The sequence below is a fragment of the Canis lupus genome, chromosome 25, assembly GCF_003254725.2.
Source record: "Canis lupus dingo isolate Sandy chromosome 25, ASM325472v2, whole genome shotgun sequence".
NCBI classification, from domain to species: Eukaryota; Metazoa; Chordata; class Mammalia; order Carnivora; family Canidae; genus Canis; species Canis lupus.
The window spans coordinates 48,497,857-48,523,713 of record NC_064267.1 but is presented as its reverse complement, the minus strand read 5'-3'; the positions used below and the strand labels follow the sequence as shown (position 1 = coordinate 48,523,713).

At 49.9% G+C, this 25,857-nt stretch overlaps 1 protein-coding gene across 50 annotated transcripts in view; it reads right to left on the bottom strand.

Moving 5' to 3' along the window:
• Window positions 1-25,857, bottom strand: part of LRRFIP1 (LRR binding FLII interacting protein 1) — a 139,347-nt gene that overhangs the window by 26,200 nt on the left and 87,290 nt on the right. For 11 of the 50 annotated variants that reach the window (XM_025463599.3, XM_049101033.1, XM_049101035.1 and 8 more), the window contains exons 5-14: window positions 25,419-25,463; window positions 24,825-24,875; window positions 22,224-22,262; window positions 18,304-18,363; window positions 15,701-15,763; window positions 12,923-13,000; window positions 11,547-11,591; window positions 10,157-10,228; window positions 6,072-6,149; window positions 99-134 (exon numbers count right to left, since the gene is read on the bottom strand). In XM_025463599.3, the coding sequence (XP_025319384.1) occupies window positions 99-134; window positions 6,072-6,149; window positions 10,157-10,228; window positions 11,547-11,591; window positions 12,923-13,000; window positions 15,701-15,763; window positions 18,304-18,363; window positions 22,224-22,262; window positions 24,825-24,875; window positions 25,419-25,463 (567 nt within the window). The remainder of the gene's footprint in view (window positions 1-98; window positions 135-6,071; window positions 6,150-10,156; window positions 10,229-11,546; window positions 11,592-12,922; window positions 13,001-15,700; window positions 15,764-18,303; window positions 18,364-22,223; window positions 22,263-24,824; window positions 24,876-25,418; window positions 25,464-25,857) is intronic. The other 39 variants (XM_049101036.1, XM_049101025.1, XM_049101026.1 and 36 more) reach the window with 22 other exon arrangements.

The following is a 25,857-nucleotide window of genomic DNA, read 5'->3' as shown; positions in this document are numbered from 1 at the left end:
TTAAAGATCAACCATCGTATTTCCTCATCAGCTGCATCCATACGCTTTGGGCCCCCTGTGGATCATCGACAACACGAAGGCTTCCAGAAACTCCTTACCTTCTCGGTGAAATCCTTTTCTGGTCTCTCTTCAACCTGTAGAGGAAAATGGACACATGCTAAATACGTGAGAGCATCAGATGGGTAACACGGGCTCAGAGGTAAGACGGTAACACGACATTAGCTTCCTTTGTAGTTTAAGAACTACTGTGCCAACGAGACCCGCCGACAGGCTCCTGCCAGGCACGGCGGGGCTCGCGGGCGGCTTGGTGTGTCGGCCTCAGCTCCCCGGGTGGCTCTTCAACGTTCCTCATATCTGGACGGCATGCACACGGGCCGCAGGAGGGCTCCCGATCCCGATCGGGGACTTGATAATGAACTGAACCGGAACCCGTTTCCTTCACAGCTTCCCACAGCTGTGTGTGTTGGTCTCGATGTGGGGGAGGACGACAAGCTCCAGGTGTGTTCACTCCCCAACATTACTATGGTTACAGCCCGAGAGCAGGACCAGGCCTCTTGCTACCTGGGTTGCCAGCAACAAAAAGCAGCGGAGCCAATTGCAACGCTTCCTACTTCTCATGAGGAATGGAGCCATGGGTTGACCATCTTGGGATTGAAGACTCTGGTTTAACCATCTTGGGATTGATGCCCAGACGTGGGGAGCTGGCAGGGGGTGAAAAGTGAGACCCCCCCCTTCGCCCCGAATCCAGCTTTCCACGTTTCCTGTTTGCACATGTCTCTGAAGCAACTCTGTCCTTGGCTTCAGGACCACAAATCACTAAAACACGATGATCTATTGAAGGCACACTGTGCGTGCTACAAACAGAAGGGAGGGGCACGTTCTAGGCAGAGGGGGGGCCCTCAAAGGGCAAGGTAGCGTTGTAATCTGGTATGTAATCCAGTGTCCAACACATTCCAAGAACAATGGTTGCTCAGGCCGGAGTCTCAGTGGGACCCACAGCAGCCTATGGAGCCCTGACATCGCCCCCAGGGGACACCCTGAGCCTCGAAGGTGTCTGGGGGGTCCACAGGCTGAGGCTGGCACTGGTGCTGCTTCTTTCTTTTCTCAACATCAGCAGAGCAAGGCCAACTTTCTCTTTTATCTGCACACTAAGAGCTCCTTCCCGTAAGCCCATCGGGAAGGTCACAGAAGGTGAGAAAAAACACCGTGTTCGCTCTGTGATTTGGAAAACATCAAATAAGAAAAAAAAAAAAAAAACCAATGCCATAGCTAGCTCTTCAGTGTTCAAAAAAAGTTTAAAAACAGTCTCAAAAAAGCCTTTGCCCAGAAATACATTCCAGAATGTGGAAACTTAGGATGTGTTTTTAGGTAGAGATCGTGTAGGGAAAAACTTAAGCTCTTGATGAGGGTTCTAGACAATCTCTGCTTAGCCGCTGTTTCCAATCTCTCGGGGACATACGAGGCTAAGTCTGCCTCTGAACGACAGAGGACACCCGTTTCTGAAATCCTAAGGACGAGGAGCCCAGGGAAAGGAGCTGGTGCAGTCCCCCGGGCTGCCACTAGCCGGCAGCCTGCGTGGAGCTTAGCGGGCGACCGCGCTGCACCTGCTCCTAAAGGGCCCCTCACCTTCCCCTGAGCAGAGCAACCCAGGCCAGGTGTTCTAGTTTCGCCATAATGCACAGCGTTTGACCTCTGGAAAGACTATATATATATATATAAAAGAAACAAAATCGAAAACCACTTTGAATCCATCCTCGGGGCTGCATGCCATGGTGCAGACACGGAGCAGAGCGAGACCCAAGGGGAGGCCGTGGGGCGCACCTGCTGCAAGAACCTGTCGCCCACGCCGGCAGGGGCCTGGGACGAGCCACGGCGTCCCCGCTCGTGCCAGGACTACAGGGCCGCACGCCCCGCGGGCCTTCACTTTGTTCTTGCCCTGGACTGAGCAACCCTAAACCTTTCAGGTCGGCGAGAAAACGTCCCAGTAACAGATTTGTGAAACAGGTGTGTACCCGCATTTCATAGTCACAGCTGAGCAAAGCTTTTAAAATCACAACACATAGCTTTTAAAACTGGCTAGAGACAGTCACTTCTAAAATATTTCTGTTGGATTTTAAATGATGGCAACTCTTCCTTTCAAAAACAGGTGATCAAGGTAGCGCACCGGGATTTTATTAATCCCAACCTTCCGACTTCGTGCCTCTACGAGCATGCTACCAAGGCTCACTTAAATGTAACGTCTGCTGGGGCCAAAAGGTCCAGGCCTCCCCTGTCACCAGCTGGCCTGCCCCCCCTGCTTAGAGACATAACTGGACATGTGGGCATGGCCGGGCCCTACGAGAGGGGCCGGGCACAAAAGAACCCTTCCCCAGGATGTCGCCAGCCCCCAGCCGGGCAACCCCAGACCCCAGACGGGAAACGGGGCCAGAGGAGCCATGTCGACGCACGGTCCCTCTCAACAAACAGGCAATAGTGACCACGGCTCAGAAAACACCCCCTTTAAGGGAAATTTCCCTTCAAATATGAATAGTGCTAGAAGTCTTCCATTAGCGTGGAAATTTTGGGTTTTAATTCAGTAACACTGACGTTCTCCCGAGTGACTTGTCCTTGAACTCGTGGATTCGTAACGCATGACCTGCCTTTCCACTTGCTGCCCTTGCCTCTTCATACAAACATAAAACATGAGTCACTGAAGTCTTTTGTTTTTCTAGCTCAAACCGGCCGGAGGTTCCAGTTCATCACTCATGCTTTCTCTAAATACACACAGGGAACATGAATCTGGCCTCCACTCAGGACACCTCTGATGGCTGTTTCAGAAACACGGCAGCCTCTCTGGATTCCTGGCTGGATCCTGGGGCCCGGACGATGCAGATGTGTGGGCTTCACCAGGCGAGGCCCTCTGCGTGGGTGGCTTCAGGCCAGAACCAGCGAACCACCCGATTGCAACTCTCAAAGCTCCCCGCATCTCTCCCCAGGGGTTTTCTAGCAACTCTCAAAGCTCCCCGCATCTCTCCCCAGGGGTTTTCTACCACATGCGCGCCCACTTGCTGCCTGCCTGTCTTCCTGTCTTCTCCGGCCTAGGCATCCTGAGGGCCGCAGCAGGTCGGTGTGCTCACCACTAGCCCTGGGCCCAGCACATTCCAGGTACCCGATGAACACTGGCTGAACGCGAGGGCCACAGCTTCCTCGAGGGGAAGCCCCCAGACTTTCTGGACAAGAACATCCAGCTTATCTACAGAATGGGAAAAATGTGAATGAGGTCAGACAGGTGGGCCCGGAGATGGGGCGGCATCCGCTCTGCCTCCCCGCAATGCCGAGAGGACCAAGGGGCAGGGGGGAGGGTCTTCGGAGGCTGAGGCAGCTTTCTTTTCTTCCAGGAGAACAAGCTACCACTCCCTCCTTTCTGGTGACTTTTGCTCTTCGGAGGGCCCCTCCTCCACGTCCGGGGGCACCAGCCTTTCTTCCACACCCAGCCTCCCTGGGCTGTCTCTGGCCCCAGTCCTATTTCCTTCCCAGAGAGGCCCTGTCCCCTGCCCTCCCTCACACTCCCCTGGATTCGCATTCCTGATGATTCACCAGGCCGCGGATCACTCCCCAGGAGCCACAGGACTTGTAAGGGCAGGAGACGGCAAGTTGCCAGTCCCCGGTTCTGTTGGTGCCTGGATGGGGCGGAAGGATGGCCCGTCCCACAGCCTGCGAGATGCTGACCTTCGCTCGCGAAGTGTGCCAGCCGTACGGCAGCCGGGGGACCTTTGTCAATGAGCAGTTGTCTCGGGGAAGAGAAAAGATGGTTTGTGTGTTCGCGATGAGCTGCAACATTGGCTCAGCCCCAAATGCCCACCTTCCCACCTTCCATTCAGAGCTCGGTGAAGCCAGATGCGGGCACAGTTAGGTTTCCTGGGCTGGAAATGCAGAGAATGAAGACGAGGAAGAGCTTTGGAATCCGAGGGCCCTGCAGCCCCTGTGCCCGCCGCTTCCTCCCCTGGACGCGGCCTGGAGAAGCTCCCAAGGATGGGGGACTCGGGAGTCGGGGCGCAGCTGGGGCCAGGCCTCCCCCAGCCGCCCACCGTCGGTCGGCAGGTCCCAGGGGCACGAGCCTAACGCCACCTCTTGTTGCGGTCACCCACGGAACCCGTTATATGTGGGTGAACTTTTCACAAATGGAGAAAGCATACGACATGGAAATCTGTGTCTGATCCCGACCACTTCTGTCGCAGTGGCTAGAAGTCCTCTTATCCTGAGACTTCATCATGATGCCCGAAGAAACCCAAAGCAGTTCAAGAAGCGGTTCAAGGTGGCGTTTCCAGCTCCGTGCTTCCCGGGAGCTGCGCCGAGGGGCCCTGCGGTCCTCCGGTCAGGCCACGCCACCTTCTGCCAACCGCAAATCCTCGTACTACTTTCCAAAAGGTGAGTGAGCGCGAGGGGGTGTCACGCCTAAGGAGGAGTCCCCGTTACGTTTACCGTGGAAAGTTCTAAGGCTCCCCATGGGTGAGTGCGTATATACTGTGCTACCACGGGGCACGAAGCACGCCACAAAACGCAACTCGCCCGACTTAAAATCTGACCTTACACTGAACAATGAACATCTTCCTGTTACTGCTGGGTTGGTCGTCGGTGGAGCCCTCCTCCCCCACCAGGAAAATACCAGCACAAGCCCGGGGATGAATGGCTCTGGCCTCGGCCTTGGAGTCAGGGACAACAGAGCAGGGGCAGGAGGCCCGACTCAGTGATAGGGGCTCAGCTGCCAGGGATCCTTTATTTGCTTTCCCCAGAAGCAACCAGTATATGCATTTGCATGCAAGGTCAAGGCTTGAAAAGACTGTATCTAATTTAAAAAAACAAGCAAATCACCAGCAACCAACAGGTGCCTCTGTGCAAGCAGAAGAGCTCAGCTCGATGGCCTCTTCTTCTATTGCCAGGAACCCTCCCTAGATTAGAGGCATCAACACGTCTACCCGTGGTGCTGTGTCACTAAGTCGAGGACCACGCCATGCTTCTCTGTAACTGAGGAGCAGGGCAAGAGACCCACTTTGCTCATTTTGCTTCCGGGCAGCCGGGGTGTATCAGGGAGGGCACCACTGGCCTGTGATGTGGCGGGCATGCCCAGCACACAGCCCCAGCTCCTGCCCACTGGACGTCATGCCACCCGCCCAACCACAGATGCGCCCCAGGCAACCGCCCTGCACACCCTCATCACTGGAAGAATGTACGGTAGCCTCACACAGAGCAGCAGACTCAAAGACGCCGAAATCCCAATGGCCCTGGGAAATATGCGCAGCAAGGACAAGGAAAGGCTGGGACCCAGCTGGTGAGGGATGAGAGCCAGAGGGATGGTGGGGGCGGGGCAGAACCTGGGACCCCGGGGCCCTTCTAGCTGGTCCAATGACAGGTGACATGACAAACAAAACATCAGAGCCAGTTGTTCCAACTTTTAAATCATAACCCGTGTCCCCACCCATGCACCTGGCGACATCTGCACCCCCTATATCCATGCACCTGGCTATATCCTGCTCCCTCATCCATGCACCTGGCTACATCTGCATGCCCTACATCCATGCACCTGGCTGCATCCCTGCTCCCCCATATCCATACACCTGGCTACATCCCGCCCCCTCATATCCATGCACCTGGCTACATCTCGCCCCCTCATCCAGCACCTGGCTACATCCCGCCCCCCATATCCATGCACCTGGCTACATCCCGCCCCCCACTGGACCAAGTGTCCCTCCTCCTCCAGGTCGGACTCTCAGCCCCAAACACTGCTAACTTCTTATACTGATCCTTTAGAAATGTTGCCCTCAGGGATAATAATATGCTACATTTGGCAGCACCTTCCCCCACCGTGGCGCTTCTTAGACCTGAAATAAATCACGGAAAGCCCTCCCGCTTCATCGGCGTCTAGGAGGCCTTCGGAGGCCGAGGGCTGGTTTCAGAGGACAGGGGAGGGGGAAGGACAGAGCTCCCCCGAGAGCGGGAGCGGGAGCAGGTGCGGGAGCAGGAGCAGGTGCAGGAGCGGGAGCGGGAGCAGGTGCGGGAGCGGGAGCAGGTGCGGGAGCGGGAGGCATACTCACCACCGGGCTGGCCCGCGCCGAGCTGGCTCTGGACGAGGCTCGGGAGCTGGAGTTGAGGTGGCCGCCGTGCTCCGAGGGCTGCCCACGCAGCCCGCCGCCGGGACGCAGACAGAAACAAAGGGACAGGGTCAGCGGAGGCAGGGCGGGCCTGGGGGCGCCGGCAGCGCCCCGCGGGCCGTGCAGGTCAGCCGCGTGCGAGGCAGAAAGGACAGGGCTGAGCGCGGGCGGGGCGGCGGGCTCGCCTGGGAAAGGAGGGCTGAGCCTGTCACAGCTTCAAGCACATGCCCGCTAAGGACAGAGAGAAATTAGTCATAATATCAAAAGAACAGAGAATTCCTGGTCAGTGAGGAGAAAGTAACACAAAGCGTCCGTTCAGCTCGGAGCGGAGCCCGCCTGGCGGAGGCGCGGAGGGGCCACGCCGTCCGGGTGCGCACGACAGCGACGGGGAGCGACAGGAGCCGCCCCCGCCAGCGCAGAGTGGGTGCTCGGCTGTCTAGCAGTGGGACACAAGGCCTGGTCGCTTGGGGTTACTACAAAGCCGGGCACGGCTTCCGGAAAGCGCCAGATTCCCCGGTCTGCTTGCCTGCCTGGTCCGTCCGTCCCTCCGTGTGCCTGGACGTGCTCTGCCAGCAGAGGAAAACACCGCTAACTGACCTGGAAGCTACGCCCTCTGGAGTAGCCCTTGTGTTCACGTCTGTTCCAGTCTGAGATACTTTCTCGTGTGTTTTTGTTTTCAGTCTTACTTTCCTCTTGAGCCAGGTGGGGGAGGAGGGGAGGCAGGATTCAAACCGATTGAGGGCCACAGGCACCCCGTGGACTGTGGGGTGGCCTGCGGGGGATCGTCCCCGAGGCCTGCCCAGCCCGGCAGCAAGCCCCTCCACCCAGCAGCCCCCAGCCCCAGTGCCGTGCACCCTGCCAGGCAGGCACCAGCTGCTCTCCCCGCCGCCCGCGCCTCGCCGCACCCGCAGGCCTTCTCTCTATTGCAAATCATAGCAGGCACCGGACTTCAGAGGGGCTGCTCCTGACTCTCATCTTACATTTCACCTTTTAGTTTGCACATTTTTCCACCAGAATGCAATCCCCTGAGGGCAGGGTCCGTGTCTAGTCCCTGCTGAATCCGCGGGGGCCACACGAGGCCCCGCACAGAGCCTGTGCTCAGGAAATACTTGTTGAATGAACAGTTTCGACTCTAGACCATAAATAAGCCAGACCCACCCTACCTACCTACTCATTATCCTTCTCATTCCTTCCCGGGAGTAAGATTAACCTCATAGTTACACTTACATGCAACACCTTGTTTCAGATGCACAGACGAATACAGCTGTACACACACCATATGCAGGAGTTCTCTGCGCATTTGGCACAGACAAGAACTGTACCGCTCTTGCTACTCTGATATTTCGCTTTATTATTCAACATAAAAGAAAATACCTAAGGTCAGTATTCTAAGACAGAAGAATTTTGCCTTTGGGTTTAATGACACAAGAGAGAAGAAAACCATCCTATAGAAAAATCCTACTGAGTTCTTGGTCGTTCGTCTTCTGGTTTACTGTGCAGAGACAGGACAAGTTGCTGTTAACAGGGCTCACTGCTGGACCAAGGTTTTCTAACTCTCTAATCAAAAGCTGCTCTCCAATCAGCCGACCCGATCATGCAGGAAAAAGTACGTTTAAGGTCCATACCTGGTCCACAGGCCACCTTTGGAATAGCTTGTGTTTGGGAACCAGTGTGGCTGATGTGGGGCTGACGTAAATTATAAAGATCCTGCTCAGGTGGCAGCTCTCACTGGCTATGGGATCTTGGAAAAGTTACTTTAGCCTGTCACCTGGGACATGGAATTGCACGGACACTGACCACACAGAGGTGCTAGAGGATTATGCAGGAGAACCCACGTGGGGGCTCCTCTGTGCTGTCCCTTTCTGCCACAAGTGGCTTTCATGCTCCTGGATCAGATGGCACTGGTGCTCATGACAGCTCCTGGCACGTCAGGGCAACTAAGGTCACTTTGCACACAGCCACAGTCCTTCCGACACCATGCACACAACCTAATAATGGTGAGGAAGATATAAAAGAGCAAAACAGTGCTACTTAAGAGGGAGCTAGTCATTCAATCTCTAATCATTAAACTATAATTAAGCCATTTAATTGTGAACATACACTGTAGTTGAGGCTACTCCCCGGGGAGGCTAACAGAAGCTGGGTGCTCTGAGATGGGGACAAATCTTCCAGAATGGGATCAGGACCAGCCTGCGCAAGCCTGGGGTCAGCCTGGACTGATGTCCAAGCAGAGGGTCCTTCTCTCCAGCTCTGGCCTGGGCTGAAGGACAGGACGGGACCCCCGAGCCGTTGCCTCCTCACAACGGGTGTGTGAATTAGCCAGTGGCCACAGGTATGGGCGGACCAGAGCCCTGAAGCTCTCTCCTCAGCCATGTTCCAGAATGGGGGAAACGCATCCACCAGGAGGGCAATGTAGGGGCGGGGCTGGGGGAGATGCAGAGGATGGAGCTCAGTGAGCCTCCCTCCCATCCCGCCAGCTAATTTGCTAACAAAGATCTCTTCTGAGGGATTTTACCCCAGGGTCCAATTTGCCCAATTTAATTCAACAAATGCACGCTGAGCTCTTTCTGCATGGGAGTGTGGTGTTAAGTGCAGAAAAAACTTATTTTTACTCTTTGATGACTTCTGCACAGCTTGGCGTCAGGGACGTGTGGCTATATTTTGGATATTTGTGGAGTCGGGACAAGAAGTTTTACTTCCTTAGCTTCCCAAATACCACTGCTCCCAGGTGGTTCCTACAGGAGCACAGAATAAGAGTGCTCAGCGATGCCTGAAAAGAATGGGGTGGGGGTGGGGTGGGGGTGGGGGTAAGGGTTGCCAGCTGCTCTAAAAGTCCACCTGTAGAGGCGACCCTGAAGGAGAATCTACGAGACCCACAGCCCACCCGATCGGAAGCTCTACTTCAGTCCCCGGAAAAGTAAAAGTCTCCGGTGCTTGGGAAAAGTTTCATTCTCTTGAAGAGTTAGTATGCTATCTCTTTTCTGATAAAAGAAAATCATATGGTTGCATTTTATCTGTCACAGGCAGGCCAGACCTGTTTTCCCCAGTAGGCATGAGTTGTGAGCTTCTTAACGGCCTCCAAAAATGTTTTAAGAACTGAGAAAAACACTTAATACGGTGGGCTCCACCCCATTTCGAGCAGTATGCGATATAAAATGCACAAATGTTTAATTAGATGTGCCCAGAAACTAATGCTATGTCAATTCATATTTGTAAAAATTACATTCGAGAGAAAACTGTAGGTGTTGACAGCTTTGTAGGAATTCCTGAATATTCACAAGCTATGATAAGCCAGAAATTGGATTATTTAGCCAATTACGTAGCCAATGAACATCGGAAGCACCACTAGAGGAGCACTCTGGAGGAGTTCTTAGTAAGCCAGCACGCTTCCCGGGGCCGGGACCCAGAAGCACCGGTGACGTCCGGCGTCCCCTGCTCTCAGGACGGGCCCACTTGCTTCCTCGCTTCCACAGATGGGCCCATTCTACTTTCCTCCCCTCTTTCTTTCGCTCATTTTTTCACTCAACAAGTATTTCGGGTACAACTGACTACCATGCCTTTGTGGTGAGATCCGAGTCTGTCATTTCAAGTCCTCGGAGGAGGTGGAAAGACAGCAAAATAAAAGGGAATGCTGTGCGGGTAAGATCCTGCGTCCTTAAATGTGTTCCTCTTCGATTACCCAGAGGGGACAGTAATTTGTGGCCTGTGGATCGCCCCTCTTCTTCCTGTCGAGGGCCTCACCCCCCCTTGTTAGCGCTGATGCTTTGCAGGGAAAGAGCCCTGGGGCCTCAGCTACGCCCTGTCTTCTCCCTGGAACACGGTGTCACCTGGTGTAAGGCGCTGAACCCGCCCACCGAAGGCCTCCCGGCTCGGCACCCGTGACCCCCACTACCACAGAGCATCGAGACGAGGCGGTGTCGCCTCCCTAGAACCCGGTTAGTTCTCTGCAGCGGCTAGAACTGTGCGCAGTGCGCTACTTGGGCCTGCGGCCCGCGGGGCGGACTCGGGAACCACGGAAAACGCCTTACAGCATAGGAACCGCAGGCACTGCCCCGCCGGGCCCCGCCGAGGCCGAGGCCGCCGTCGTCGAACACGGACGCCTGCGACAGAAAACACGGTCAGGTCAGGGCACCCTTCTCTCCCCGCCGGGACCCAGGACACAGGAAAGGTAAGCTGAGGAAGAGGGACCCGCGAGGACAGGCCGTGAACATATCCTGGCGGGCGACATGCAGGGAAGGCCCCCAACCGCGTCGCAGGCCGAGAGCGGAGGAGGACGGGGACACACGAAAATCTGAGAGAGGAACCAGGTGCTGTCGACGGGCATGGCACGACATCTCCGGCAGGGCCTTGAAACGTACTGTTTCAGAGAAAAACACCCCTTGCTGAGTAAAAACCTGTTCACGGAGATTTAAAGTGAGCAGATAACTCAAATATCCTGAATTATGCCATGGGATCCGCATGCTTGATGTCGGGGAGATGACACTAGCAGGAAGTGACTTTGGAATAAAACAGCATGCTCGTTATAGCTCAGGACTTTGCAATTCTTTAAAAATTGCTACCTAAAGAACAATATTTGATTAACGTGAAAATCAAGCACGGAGGGTAAACAGGAGTTTACAATACCGTGAACGGCCACGTGAAACTCCTCCCAGCTGAAAGGACCTTGAATTTTCCCCATTTCCCCTTGAGGACACAGCTGGCCCGTTCAGCCAGTTTTATACTAATTCTTAACTGGTGGAAATCCAAAAACTTTTTAGCAGTACAGTACAACTGCCTTATTTAGCATCAGTTTGCTGCAAGACAGAAGTACCTTCTATTTAAAACTGGAAATTTCCAAAGTAATACAGCAGCCAGTAGGGTAACATCTGTTAAGGTTACCAAAGCAATACAAAGCCCCCAGATGAGGTCAAAGATGTGGCTGCTCCATTCCTAGCTAACAGTCCTAGGCGAGCACGTGTCTTCCTGGGGCCCAAGGTGGTGTGACAGCTACTGTCAGCCGTGGGGAGGGATAAAACCCAGATCCGGCCAAGGGGGGCCGACAGACACCATGGCACATGTAAGGTCCACGTAAAGGGGTGATTCACACGTAGCCAGGCTGCAGACATGTGCACCCACGCTCCCGGGGCAGATGTGTGTCGGAGCAGAGTGCGTGTGTGCAGCGTGGCTGGGGTGGGGGGGGTGGCCAAGTCAAGGGACGTTGGCGGGGTTGGGGAGTGGTGTGGAATGGGGTGGAGGGGGCAGGTCAGGGGACTGTGGCAGGGGAGATGGGGATGAGGGCAGGGATGGGGGATGGAAGATGGGGATGGGGGATGGGGCAGAGGGTGGGGGCAGGTCAGGGGATGGGGATGGAGATGAGGGATGAGGGTGGGGGATGGGGGTGAAGGGCAGGTGGGGGGGATGGGCGGGCAGCACACGCACCCGGTAACTCCCAGCAGGCCGGGCAGCGCTGTACAGATAGGAGGGCTGGAGGATGAGAGCAAATGGCAGGTTTTAAAAGCCTTGAAAAAACAGCAACAAATAATAGTGACAAGATAATCACGGTGCTTTTAGTGATCATGACGGCCAAATTATCGCAAAAGGATTAGAAGGGGAAAAAAAAGTCGATGTAGGGCCTGTGCTTTCAGTACATCTGATAGATGCAAATCCAACTTTAAGAGAGTAACCGTCCCCGGAATCTCTGAAATAGGACCATGTTCTAGTCACTTCTTTTCAGGCATTCCTGGAGGGAAGGGCCAGGGAGTGAGACAGAACAGTGATAAGCTGAAAACACCACGGCAGCCACCAAACCCACAAGTCAAAATCCGGGTTAATAGCGCACTCGGGGGTGTTAATACACAAAATTCCACACAGGAAGGGAATGTGGCAGAAATGGTGCTTTCATTTCCCTCAAACGATCCCAGTCACGGTGGTGAGGATCCAAGAGGAGCTGTGGGGCTGGGCCAGCCGGCCAGGGTGGCACCTCCCCAGCCCGGGCAGTCCACACCCGCACCACCCACCGGGCGGAGTCGTTCCCCGGGCGGGCAGGTGCCGGAGCGAAGGGCAGCTCCCGGTGCAGACGGGCCCGGGGACCAGAATGGGATCATGACTCATTCCTAGGCGGAGGCCACATAAAGGCCACAGCACAGGGCCACCGCCAGTCAGGGCGGGTGCAGGACCGGGGTGAATCACTCAGTGAGGCAGGGACACGACAATACAGGAGATGACAGTTCAACCTCCGCGGTGGGATCTGTACGGGACGGTGACAGCGAGGTCCTCGGGTGAGAACGGGACGTGGGTTCCTAGACCCGGGCGCCTGCCCCCCGCACCGGCCTGGGGAAAACAGGAAACAGAGGGGACGCCGAGCCAAGCGGAGAGCACCATTCTCCCACTTCTCGAAGATGGAGGAGCCCGATTAAGCACAGAAGCCTTCCAAATTGCTTCCTGGACACATTTGCAAGAGAAACATATTTTTAAAGAAACAAATGAAACCCCAAATGGGGAACAATTGCTGGAAAAGGAGGAGAGACCCAGGAGACTAATTCTCCGGACTTGAGCTTTTGGAAACATACACTTAATAGAGCCTCTTTTCCCCTCGATTCCCTCTTCTCTCTATAAGGTCCCAGATTCTTCTGATAATGTTTTAAAACGTTCAGAGGAGTCTCAGCAGCTTAGTCGAGCCAAATACGCCTGCTGAGCTCTGCTGCCCGGATTTCAGACAGGAGAGGTTGAAGTGTCCTCGTACATTTGGGTAGAAAGTGACGTGATGGACACAGAGGGAAAGAGAGGGAGGGAAGGGGGTGACAAGGAGGACAGACCCGGCTTCCAGTCCGGACAGACAGGGGTTTGGGAGCAAGGCCGCCACCGGGAGGCCCGAGGTCGGAGCCGCAGAGTCCCTGTAATCAGAGCGGGCGGGACGGGAGGAGGACTCAGCCCTTCGTTCCACCTCAAACGTAAATTCACACGCAACTGCCTTTCGGGACAAAATCGGCAAAGGACATGCACTCGCTGGGAGGGGAGAACGCAGGACGATCAGAAGGCAATAAAGACAGGCGAGTTAATCGACAAAACTATGACACGGGACCAAACCCGTCCTGAGCCGACACAGAGGCAAGAATAGGTGTCACTAATTCTCATTGATCCCAAAGACCATGGGGGGGTTTTAAGGTCTTTGTAATTTGAGCTCTAAGTTTTCCAGTTTGGTGGGAAAAATTCAAAACCAAAAAATTGACAGAGATCTCAACCTTTAGTTTATGTAATAAGATATTTCGCCGGACCTGATCTCTGGAGCAGCTTCCCTTAGGTGTCTGTTCAGGGGTCGGAGGGGACGGGACAGATTAGCTGGTGTGCTTCTGAGACCAACAGTCCACACGGTGTTAATGGGGAATACGACTCTATTGACTGTTTCCCCAAACTAAATGTTCTGTCCCAACCAAGAAGAGGAAGCCAGCAGCTGCGGACTACTCTGTCGGTGATGCTCGACTCCTCCAACGAGCCCGGGGTGGGCCCATGAGGATGAAGTGGTTCCATTCAGGTAACCTGATGGCATCTTAGGATATCCCGCCCTCCCTTCAAGGTCCCACGCCCGTGCCTGTTATTCCTCTGTCTTGCATAAGCTTCACCCACAGGACCTGAGGGGCAGGCAGGTGGAATCCGAGGGGGTGGGGGTGGGGGCAGGGAGACTTTCTAATATTTCACACAAATACTGAAACTTGTTCCAGCAGTTGGGAGGACACGGTGTGGAGAAGCCACTTTGTCAACCGCTCTGGGGGACATGGAAGACACTAAGGGCAGGACCCAGGAGGTGGGGGTGGGGGGTGGGGAGAGAGCACCCACAGCCGCTGCTGCCGTGCCCGGGGTACGGGTCAAGCCTGCAAGACTGGAGAGATCTTTAGAAGAGTCTTCAATACTCCACACTACATTAATACTTTGCTGTTTTTATGTTTAAATAACATCAAACAAGCCCATGTGTGTTGTGCAGGTAAACAGATACGGTACCTACGGAGCACGGTAATTACCAGGAAGAATCTGCGGGCCGGTGAGTAAAAGATGACCTCATGCAGAACACGCGTGGGGACGTGTGGCCTCAGGAAGGTTCTGATGGTTCATGTTTCCAATGGATCAGCTCTAATTTTGGCTTTAACGCTCCGAATGTGGGCTATTTCTCTTAAGTGAATTTAAGTGAGTCAGAGACACTTTGGTGAGTGAATCAGATGCCTATCACCACCTTCTACTTTAGAGCAAGTGTCTCAGCTTGCAAAGTGAGGAGGAAGTAAAATTTTCAGAATGACCGTGCTCTTCGCAACGGCAAAATCCCCCACTGATTCCACTAAAATACACACAATGCACAAAAAATTCAAGGTGGTGAAACCCACCACTACGTTGGTGCTTACAGCTGATCTTATATTCAGTCAACATTCACCTGCTGAGGGAGGAAGGGATGGAGGATTTATTCATAGACGAGGCTGGGGGGGCAGCAGTGGGAGTCTGGAGAGTGGGCGAGCAAGCTGAGGGGGGCATGTAGCTGCCAGCCAGGTCTGGAGGCCCCTGCAGCAGGGGTGAAAGGTGGGAGGTGGTGGAGAGGAGAGGGAGAAGGACCAGGAGTTATATTTCTATGGCTCTACCTGCTTAGTTTCTATTTATTTTTTTCCAGTGTATTCTTCACGATTTAGTTCACATCCGTTGATATGATGCTTACTTCTTTCTCCCTCTCATCCTATTACTGCTGCACTAGGGCATCTGCTGGGGGGGTCTGTCTTCTAGAAGCAAATGTTTCCCAAGTACATACCTATCTTACCCGTTTATCTTTGTGATCTTCCTACCAGAATTAGCTCCCTGGTGTTTGCTAAGTGAATACGAAACCTGAACAAACAAGTCTTACCTATTATAAGGGCTCTTAAATAATTCAGAAATAACTGTGCCTGTCGAGACCGATGCATGTCCTTGAAGTATGGGAAGGAACCCTGTTGTGTAGACATCTGGATTTGGGTTTGGTTTGATTCCCATTCCTAATCTGTCCTTGAGAAATTGCCACAGGTTTTGCATATACTCTACAGAGTAATTCTTTTTCAGGAACTCTCCAGGAAAAAATTACAAGATTTTATTTTTTTCCCTTTTGATTATTTCTGACTACAAGATATCCACGAGAATATTTTATTTCCTTGTGTCCAGCTGAATGCAAATATGATTCAAGTGCAAGATGGTGGGGGTAAGACTGAATTAAATCTATCCTATTAATTACTGCTTAAAAATGGACTTTAGAGGCGCTTGGGTAGCTCAGCAGTTGAGTGTCTGCCTTCCGCTCAGGGTGTGACCCCGGGGTCCTGGGATCGAGTCCCGCATCAGGCTCCCCGCACAGAGCCTGCTTCTCCCTCTGCCTGTGTCTCTGCCTCTGTCTCTGTGTCTCTCATGAATATATAAGCAAAACTAATAAAAACGTAAAAACATTAAAAAACTGGACTTTAACATCCATCCAAATGAAAATTCACAAAATGGGTGTTAAAAACAAAAAGAAAGCTGGATTCACACACAAGGCGGCATGCTACAAAACCTGTAGTTCTGAAGACAGGGTGTGAAAGATTTAAATGAGAACCAACCAACGTCTCCTCTCTGGATGATGACAAAGCAGAGAATCTGCCCTCCCCGCTGTAGCTGGAATTCTGAGAACCAGAGAAGACACTGTAAGTGGTGAGTACCTACGTCGTCACTGTCCCCAAAGCACCACCTGCCCCGGGGTCAACAGGCAGATACAAAATCACACAACCAAACCAGGATGAGTTCTCCAGGGATACCAACGTAGCGTGGGCATCGAGACACTCTGCTAGGGGAGAGATGCTCACCAGCTACAGGTTCTACGCTGTAGTCTACGTTTCGGTGATCACGTCTCGGTGATGTCATACGGTTTAACTCTTACTGGTTCTCACAATTTCTCATGGCTGGTATTATTTGTAATTACCTAGTAAATCCCACGATGGGGTGTCTCTCGCCGCCCAGGCTGGACTTCCATACTACAGACTCTCTCAGGTACCTAAGATTACATCCGTTGCAAGATTTCCGAGCTTTCCTCAGCCCAGCACTGGTGGGGGCTGCAGCTCACCTGAAGCTGTGTGGGGTGCCTACAGCCTGAGAGAGCCACCCCCAGGACGCAGCGGCCCGGAGCTGTCTTCAGGGACCCAGAGTCTACTTTCTAGGGAGCAGAGTCGGCGTGGGGAGGCCGTATGTGTGCATGCTACCAACGGAGGCCTCCTGTTGCTCCCCACAGCGGTCAGGGAGTGCTCCCATGGACACTTTAAGTTCCAGCACCAAGGAAAGAGGAGTTTCCAAACCCTCAACCCCTCCCCACAGACAGACTGTGCTGCGGCCACCTATGACATTTCTCCCTCTGTCCCCATCTTTTCTCCAAGTTCACCCCCACGCTGCTCTGGGATCTCCTATAGGACTCACTGCGCTGCATGTAGGCTATTTGGTTCTTTAATCCCTGTGTTTCCTATTGTTTATGAAGTCAATTTTATATGCAATTTTACATTATGGCGAACAATTTTGTAATCAAGTTCTCTTGTAATTGATTTCTAGAGGCATTACTTAAATCTTTGCTCAAGACATCAGGCCCATTTTGGCCGTTTTAATGTAAAAATCAAAAGATTAAGATATCAGGGTGTACATATGACACAGAGCTTGGTGCTACCTTGTCCCGTGTCCCTGGCCTGCTGGCAGCTACACATCTGGGGTATTCTAGAGAAGAACATTAACAATGGGTAGAGGGTGGATTACAGAACTTCTGTAGTAACTTCCAGCTCAACAGGAGGATCCTTTGTGATCGATAATGGTGAAAAGTGGCTAATTAGTCAACATAACCCCAACAAAGCAGTCTGGGGCCAGCAGAGAGTACTGCAGCTCCTGCCCTATAAAGCTGGCACTGGACAGTGTGCAGGAAGGCTGAGCAGGAAATAAGACCGTCCACGCCCCATGAGGACAGAATGGCGTGCCGCTTGCTTCTCTGCCTGGAGTACTGCGTTACCTTAAAGAAAAACATAATCCAAAGGCCGTCCACGTAAAAACCTAAGTAGGAAGATGCAGCCTTTAAATGGGGAGGATTTTTTTTTTTTCTGTCTGGAATGAGAAAAGTTTGGATGAAATAGAAGTGTATGCCCTCCTTAATAGGACGAGAAGCTAAAAAAAAAAAAAAAAAACCTCATCAGCCAGGAAAGATGGGACTGGGTTGAAACCTGAATATATAATCCACATGTATGCGTGTGATATCATAATATAATTAAGAAAGTGAAAATATTATTTACGTAACTAGTAAAATTTACCATGAGGAAAAAAATAAAGCAAGTGGAGGAACAGGAAGATTTGAGAGAACAGCAGATCTGCAGTAAGTCCTAAAACTGGATTAGAGTCTCACTTCGTGAAGCCCCCTGCGACCTCCCTGCTAAATCCAAAGCCCTCCCTGCTGCTCCCGGACTCTCCTGCTGTTGGTCCCCTTCTCTCTAATCCCGACCCCAGAACACTACCCTGCTGCCTGCTGCCTCCCACGCCTGCCCCGCGAACCCTCCACCGTTGTTATTCAGGGAAACATGGGTTTTACTATACGTGTCTTTAAAACGACCAGTGACAGGAGAGCCTGGGTGGCTCAGTGGTTAAGGGTCTGCCTCGGGGTCAGGTCATGATCTCAGGTCCTGGGATCGAGTCCTGCATTGGGCTCCCTGCTCAGCGGGGAGTCTGCTTCTCCCTCTCCCACTCCCTGCTGCTTGTGCCCTCTGGCTCTCTCTATCAAACAAATAAATAAAATCTTTTTAAAAAATTAAAAAAATAAAATCACGAGAGATGGGCACAGAGGTTGAGAATGCTGAATGTAAATATACCTGAAACCTGCATGTACCTAAAATACACGTTACGCACATACATCTAGGGCAATGAAATAATGGAAGAGCGATTATTTAAATTCCACATACTTTTAAACTTCAGAGTCTTTTTAATATTGATCTCTTATAGTGGCACTTAGAATGTTAGGAGACTAACATTCCAAGAATGTTTACCGTTGAAAAAATTCGCTTTCATTCTTTCATGGGCTCGAAGGGGCAAACCTCACTATAACATAGGAAAAAAAAACAAACAAGAAGCTACATTCAGCAATATTTTTTTAAAGCTTTGCAGCAGCCGGTTTCAATTCCGTGTCACACGAATCTACTATACTGACCCTGCCCGATCTTCTGCCCAGGGACTGTGATCCATATAAGTCTCCGTCGTAACCATTTGTCTGTTTCAACGAAGAAAAGAAGAAAATTGACATCGTTATACAGATGAAGACACAGGCACAGACCAGCAGGGAAGAAGCAGTGGGGTATACAGGCCACGGAGGTCCTAGCTCTGCGGCAGCCTGCATGCCAGGCCGGGGGGCTGGTGGGGGGGACAACTCGGTCTGTGCCCATCTGGCTGTGGTTCCTGGTTCACAGGGCAAGTCCTTGCACGCCCTTCCTGAAGTTGTATCCAGAGGAGTCAGAAACAGCTTCTGTTCAATCCATATAATTCAATGCAAAATGTGCATCACGGAAAAAATGTTTCTCGTGGGCATATATCCTCCACATGGGGGTCTCACTCACCCAGTCTTCCTACTTCATTATTTTTCTAAATGAAATCTGAGGATGCATTTCATGAGTTCCTAGTTTGCCCTCCAGAAAAAAGAATCGGTCTCGTTTGTCTTATAAGGACGTTTCCGCTGATTGAAGACCAGAGCTGTCAAGTGTCAGAGACGTGACCAGCTCTTGAGATTTTAGAAAACGGAAAGCGGTCCACACAACTGGTAAAACTGGAAGGAGATGTCAGGGGAAAATGAGCCGCAGTCCAAATTCCAGATCAATGCTCCACCATGTGACATGAATAAACAAGCTTGCTTAATCCGCTGCCACCTCCACCTCCTCAGCTGTGAAAATGTGCACAGAAATACACGCTTTACAAGGCTGCTGAGGGTTAGATCTGCTCAAAATGAGTATCCCGAGTGCCTGGAACAGTGCCCCCCTGAACCGTGCGCTGCCGGGATGGCTGAGCCTGCAGCTCTGGAAGGTACCCGGCACCCACGGGGAACAGAAGCGTGTCCTTGTTCACAGGGGTGGGCGACGGGAGACTGCTTAGCGTGCATTTTGCAGCTACGACATTAATGAAGAGTAAATATATGAATTTCCAGGTTATAAATTCAGATTCATGAAATCTTGACTGTTTAACTATATATTTAGTTATAACTCAGAAACAAGTCAATTTGAAGTTTCTAAATGAAACACAAGAGTATGTAGAAATCCCTCAACTTTAAATTTGAAAACGCTAGGAGTTAACCTTAAAACACTTCAGAAATAAATTTGATAGTAAAAAGCCTTTGGAGATAGGTAGGAATTTTACTTAATCTAACATCCTTTTCTTCCTTAACCAACAAGATTACGTGATGCGGAGATGTGTGTCGTGGACTTACATATTTCAGACCGCAGGCTTATTCCTTTGATAGCTGTTTAGAGACTTGTTCTTGAAAAAAAATCAATATAATAATACAAGGCTAACATTCATCAGTTTTAGATGACTTTTACTTTCTAGTAAGTGAGGAAGTAGAATATATTACATATATAAGCTCTCTGGTTTTCCACTCTTGCTTTATGGACCATGTACTGGCCTATAAATGCTTCCTTTTGGCCACTTGCAGCATAGAGCAGAGCAAATGGTGAAGGATAGCAGAGCACATGCACCCTCATCTGCCACCATTTCTCTTCTAGCCTTGCCCGCCATGCAGGGAAAACTACCTTCAAAGGCTCTGTTGTAACGGAACTCTGTCATAGGGAATATATTCCTAGAACGAATTCTCAAATCTATAGGATCTCACTGACATTCCTATAGGGAAAAGTACTTTGACCTCTTGAAGAACACCACTAACCTTTTCCTCTTGGATAGTTTTTTTATATGTGTTGGAGTTGGGTGGGTGGAGCTGTTTTTATGTAGCATAACAGGGTAAGGAGTTGAAAATTAACACATTAGGATAAAAAGTCCGTATCAACTTCATCTTCAGTCAAGTCTCTGATGTTCAACTTTCTCTGCTGTAGAGAAAGTTTTTTCAACACCCCTTACTGTGCAGACCACCTGCATCATGATCACCTGCTGTGCTTCTTAGGACCCTGGGCCCCTGACCTGGGCAACCAGAACACCCAGAGCTGGGGTCAGGGGATGTGCATTTTAATGCGCTTCCTAGTTGGGGTGCCTGGGTGGCTCAGTCGGTTAAGTGTCTGCCTTCAGCTCAGGTCATGATCCTGGGGTTCTGGGATCGAGCCCCATGTCCGGTTCCCCCCCTCAGCAGGGAGTCTGCTTCTCTCTCTCCCACTGCCTGCTGCTCCCCCTGCTTGTGCACCTTCTCTGTCAAATAAATAAATAAAATCTTAAAAAAAAAAAAAAAAGCTTCTGAGGTGAATCCTACACACACAGTAACACCGAGGAGTGCTGCTACGAGAGAACAAAATACAGGAGACATTCACAAATTAGCATTTTCTAGAACAGTGTAGGTAAGATACCAGAATAAATGCCCTACCCGGGCCACTTATTCCAGTGGTACGTTGTGATTAGTCAGAATGCTACCAACCACCGTGCCGTGCTGGGCAGCATTGGTGCTGCGCTTCACACCGAGCATGCAAGCAAACGTCAACCACTACATCCTTTTTGATTAATGATGTTAGATCGTTTTTATACTGTCAAAAGATCACATCCAAGGGCATGAGATATGGGAAGCAAAATAAGAAAGGCAAAATCAAAACTCTGATGTGCAATATTTGAGGCACTCAACTTAGTTTTAAAACAGAATGAAAACCAAACATTAACAACAAAATCCAGAATACTTCTGACTATTGCTAACATACATATTCATTCATTCCACCAGGGACTGGCCCTTAAGTACAGTTTACTTTGAATTTAAAATAAGAAGGCTCAAAATCTGGAAATATGCTGCTCATACATTTCATTATACTCAGAGAACAGAAGAGAAGCTGGAATTAGAGTGTCACTGTGAAGTGCTGTGGGAGCTTCTGTGAAGAGCATTCCTGAGTCTAGTTATGTGCTTCCCTGCTTCCTGTTCTCCTGGGCAGATCTATTCCTTGCCAGTGGCTGAGGCCAAGACTGGGCTGGAATGCCAGGTTCCTCCTGGGCCACTGGCTCCTGTCCCTAAAGTAGGGAACTGCAGTCCTACCGGGAGGTTCTGGGGTCCAGTGTGCCTTGCAGATGTGTGGCACTACTCATTAGTAGTATATGGCACTACCCTGAAAGGTGAAAACTACATCTTAAAAAAAGAAAGTTGCTACATAATTTTGAAAGGTAGTGGAATGAATGAAGCATAAAATGCTTTTAGAAAAAGCCCTAGAAAATGAAGTAGTGCATAATCTGCAATAATCATTTCAGTACAGAAGCACTATATTGCTAATTTCTGGTGAGATTAAATTTCTCTCCTTTTTGGTGCCATTTAAACGCACAGGTTTTCAGAATGCAAAATGGGCGGATAAACTGATGTAAGATGAGCAATTCCAAATTGAAATCTAAAGATTTTGTTTTTGTTACTGGAACCGAGGACTTTCCAAAACAGCACTTGTTGGTAAAAAGAGCCAGATCGCATATTTAATTTGAACGGATGCAGATGAAAAAATAATGGATTTTTCCTCAGTGAAGATAACTTTAACCTTAATCTTTGAAAGGAAATGTAGAGGCTTTGGGAATTCTTGATTTGATTTGAGTTCCTTGAAAGCAAGACACTCTAGTCCCGTCTTGGTATTCACAGCTGTTAACACAGCGTGTGGCAAACAGCTGGTGCTCAAAGACCACGCGGTAAGCAAGTGTTCAAGCACGGAGCCTGAGCCTGAGGATCAGAGACACGCCCACAGGGCTCTGCAAGAAGAGCACTCGGTCTGGTAGGTACACCTGCCTCCAACACCCCCGGTGGGGGTACCCAGGGTGTCTGGTGGACAGCATGTGTGTCTTTTTGGAGAAGGATGTACTTGGCTTTTTGTACAAACACACCCATGAGATTAGTAGAAACACCATAGGTTATTTCCCATCACACAGCACTATTAGGATCACGCCTCAACATCTATCCAACCATCTCACCCAGGCGTAAGGACCCCCATACTCCGAGTCAGGCTGCAACTGTCAGCATGAGGGTGGAAGAGGAAAAGAACAGAAAACAGAGTTGCCAAAATCAGTTAGAAAGCTAACCCAAACATCAGAAAACACAAAGCAAAAGCCAGGCAATCTTGAAATCTTGACAAAATTACATTTTTTATGACTTCCAGGATCTTATGTATTTACAAAAGGAATCACATTAGAATGACAGCCATCATAAAATCCAATAGCATTAAATATAAAACTTGTAGGGCAAATGTTGCTATAATTCACGAAATCTGAAGCTGTTTGAAGCAATCTTACTTCCTCCTCTGTAAGATACATTCTATTTCAGTTAGGCAAAAGGTGAACACATGCATCAGCATCAAGTTTTAAACAAGAAAAATTAAAATCTTACGATATTCAAAATCTAAGTTTACTGAGAACGATGCCCATGCAAACAACTAGGAAAGTAAAAATTCCCATTTTTCAGGGTTACCATCACTGCCAGTTGAATGAAGAAGGCCTGTATCTTGAAAACATCAAAAAATAAAAGATATTATCTTTGAACTTTGCAAACAAAAGATTTCGGAATATGAAGATACATAAAAGCAGCACACACTGACCCTGCACAGGGAGGAGGTGAGATGAGGTTCCTCCCGGTAGGGCAGCTGGCCCACTGATCAACAGAGGCCAGAGCTTCCAGGCCCCCACAGGCTTCCAGGCCCCACAGGGACTGATGTGTCGCTTCCTAACTGCTCAGGGATGGCCAGAACCTGTCAAAGTCATGAGGTCTGACGCTTACTTTCAGGATCCAAGTTCTCAGGGTCTATGGTTTTTTGAAGTGTTACCTCTTTATGCCAAGTATATCATGGGAAAGAGTAGTGTGGGAAACCACCTGGCTAAACACGGAAATCCTGTCCACTGTTGATTTTCCATGTTCTTAATGACCAGATTGCTGGGCCTCTTCTATAAAATTTTATACCTTAAAGCATGCTTGAAATCTTGGCAAAGAATGGTGTTTAGCAAAGAAATTTAACTCAGGTCTGGTTAAAATCATTGAAAATGAAATGAATACTATAAACAATAATTTTAATAGTTTTAAACTCTTTGGAGTCAGGAATCTTTCTGAGAATCTTAAGAAAGGGGACAAATCCTTTTCCCAGAAAAATGCAAGTACACACAAAATCTTGAATGTAATTTCAGGAGGACCACAGATCTAAAAATGATCCTTATGATCAATTTGGATTCTGTGTCCAATTTCTCTGCTGTTCTCTCTTGACTCTATATTCATCAGATTTTGTTCTCACCACTTTTTCCACCAAAAGTTTCCTTGTCAAGGTCACCTGACGTCCTCCATGACGCTAAGGCCAGTGGTCGGCCCTTAGTACTAGGCTCACTTGACCCCTCCCCTCCTCCTGGAAACATGATCTTCTTCTCTTGGTTTCAAGGACTCAGCCTCTCCTGGGCCCGCTCAACAGCGGTCATTTCTGTGTCTCTGCCACTGATTCTGCAAACTGAGTTTTGCATTTATAATGTTATGGTTACAGTAAATGTTACTTCCTCTAGCTTGAGTCTTGTCTGAGACCAGATCTATGAGGAAGTTAAGCCGTACGGCTAAGGGGAAAGTTTCAGAGAGCAAGGAAGCTCTTCGACTGACTTCACATTTGAACTGTTACTTTCTGGCAAAATCACTATGGATCTGCTTTTGGCACTGCCAAGACAATGAAGGTGATTGCTCGACAGGACAACATTACCTTTACCTTTACTGCTGTGAACAGTCACATGAAATGCACGTTCACTGCGCGTGTAAGAAGTCTAGGTTTAATTGTCTAATTTTAATTGTCATAGTGATCAAAAACAAGCCTTCTGCTCTACACAGTTCTTAAGTAAGATGGAGTGGCTGCATTGAGGCCTACTTCCTACCGGCAGTGAAAGCAACTGTCACCCCGAGGTACAGAAAACCGACATGCTCAAGGTAATTTACTGTAAAACACAGTTGCTCTACTTCACTTCCCAAGGCATGCAATGTCTCCAAGTCTAATTATGAAGATTTTGGGAATGTTCAAGGAAAAATATGTATTCATCTTTATCAACCATCAAGCTGTCAGTGATGAAGAGATTTCATCACAGCCGACCAAAGGAAAAACTCCTGAGGGTGAGCAGACCTGGGTCTCAAGGATCCAACCTGCTCCGATTTTCCACCAGGCAGCCTACGGCAGCTTTCAGGGAGCTATGCAAAAACAGCACTGAGTAATAGTTATTTTACCTGAGATGCAAATTTGCTTGGGAGCATGTAGGCACATAGACACCCGCCCCACCATCACACCAGCACTGCCAAGACAACTTAATCAAGGCGTGGCGGTATTGTGATGTGGAGCAGTATTAAAACATCATGACTTCCACTCTCAGGAGAAAGACACGATAGAGCTGTCTGTCTCTACAACATCCCACTACTGATTAGATTTCAAATAAGTAGTTTCTTGATTTTAGTATCTGGCAACAAGACTATGGGGTAATGAACAGGAAATCCGAACGCAGGGACATAGCAGCAAAGATGGCCAACACCAACCATACCATGCAAACCCAATAATTCTGGTTACTGACCCTCAGACTTCCACGACTACCCACTGACATGCGCTCATCTTCGTCAGAAGCCTAGTAAAAGAAAGGATGAAAACAACCATGAAGCGTAATATAAAGAAACCTGTGTCCAGCTTCCAGAGGGACGCAGTCGATCCAACACCACAGCAGTGGGGCAGATGAGGCGCCTCTGGACATCTAGTGGAGCTGAGCCCACGTCTTCTCCAGATGAGCCTTCGCTCATGCACCTCTGTATACAGAGGGCTATGTCTGGATGATACTGCTTTAAGTTAATTTAATCAAAGCAGTCTTATTTACTTCGCTGATAACCTACAGACACACAGCCTCAATGCATATCACTCTGCAAATTATTCATGGGTAATGGAGAGCAAAAGAACATTCAAACTGTCATGCATATAGTAATATACAGAAATTTCCCATTCTCCCCTCACAAAGTTAGATCAAAATGCTAAAACTCCAGTCCATAATCTTTGTTTAGGTAATAACATCAGTAGTGCTGAGTTCCTTTCATAAGGATCACTAAGATGCATCTGATTTATGTATTTCAGCCACTAGAACTACAATTTAGACTTCAATCAAAGTGAACACAGTACTAACCGATGTGTTTCTTCTGGATCTACGCGAATAGCGCTCACTGTCTTCCTACCAAAGCAATGGAAGAAAAAGTATTAAAGGTCAGATACAGACATAACAGAAGCCTCAGTCTGGTTGTGACACAATATGGTATTTCTGATATAAATGTCAGATAAATATTTTCTTTGCTGCCATTTAAAACGCTTCCATTAAACCACCAAGGAGGAATGTTTTCTTTGAGAGCGAGGGGGCGGGACGTAAGCACACAAGTAATTGGCACATTTCACTTTGGCTTCAGAAGTGTGTGAAGTAGGTGCAGGGGAGAGGCTGGGCCCTAGTTTGTCCTGAACCTCTACAATGTGGCCCATTTCAACCAATCTACATTCCCTTTCCTTTGGCAATCAGAAGATAAATCATTTCCATAAAAGATTCCATAAGGATGTCACCCAAGCTACTCTGTTTT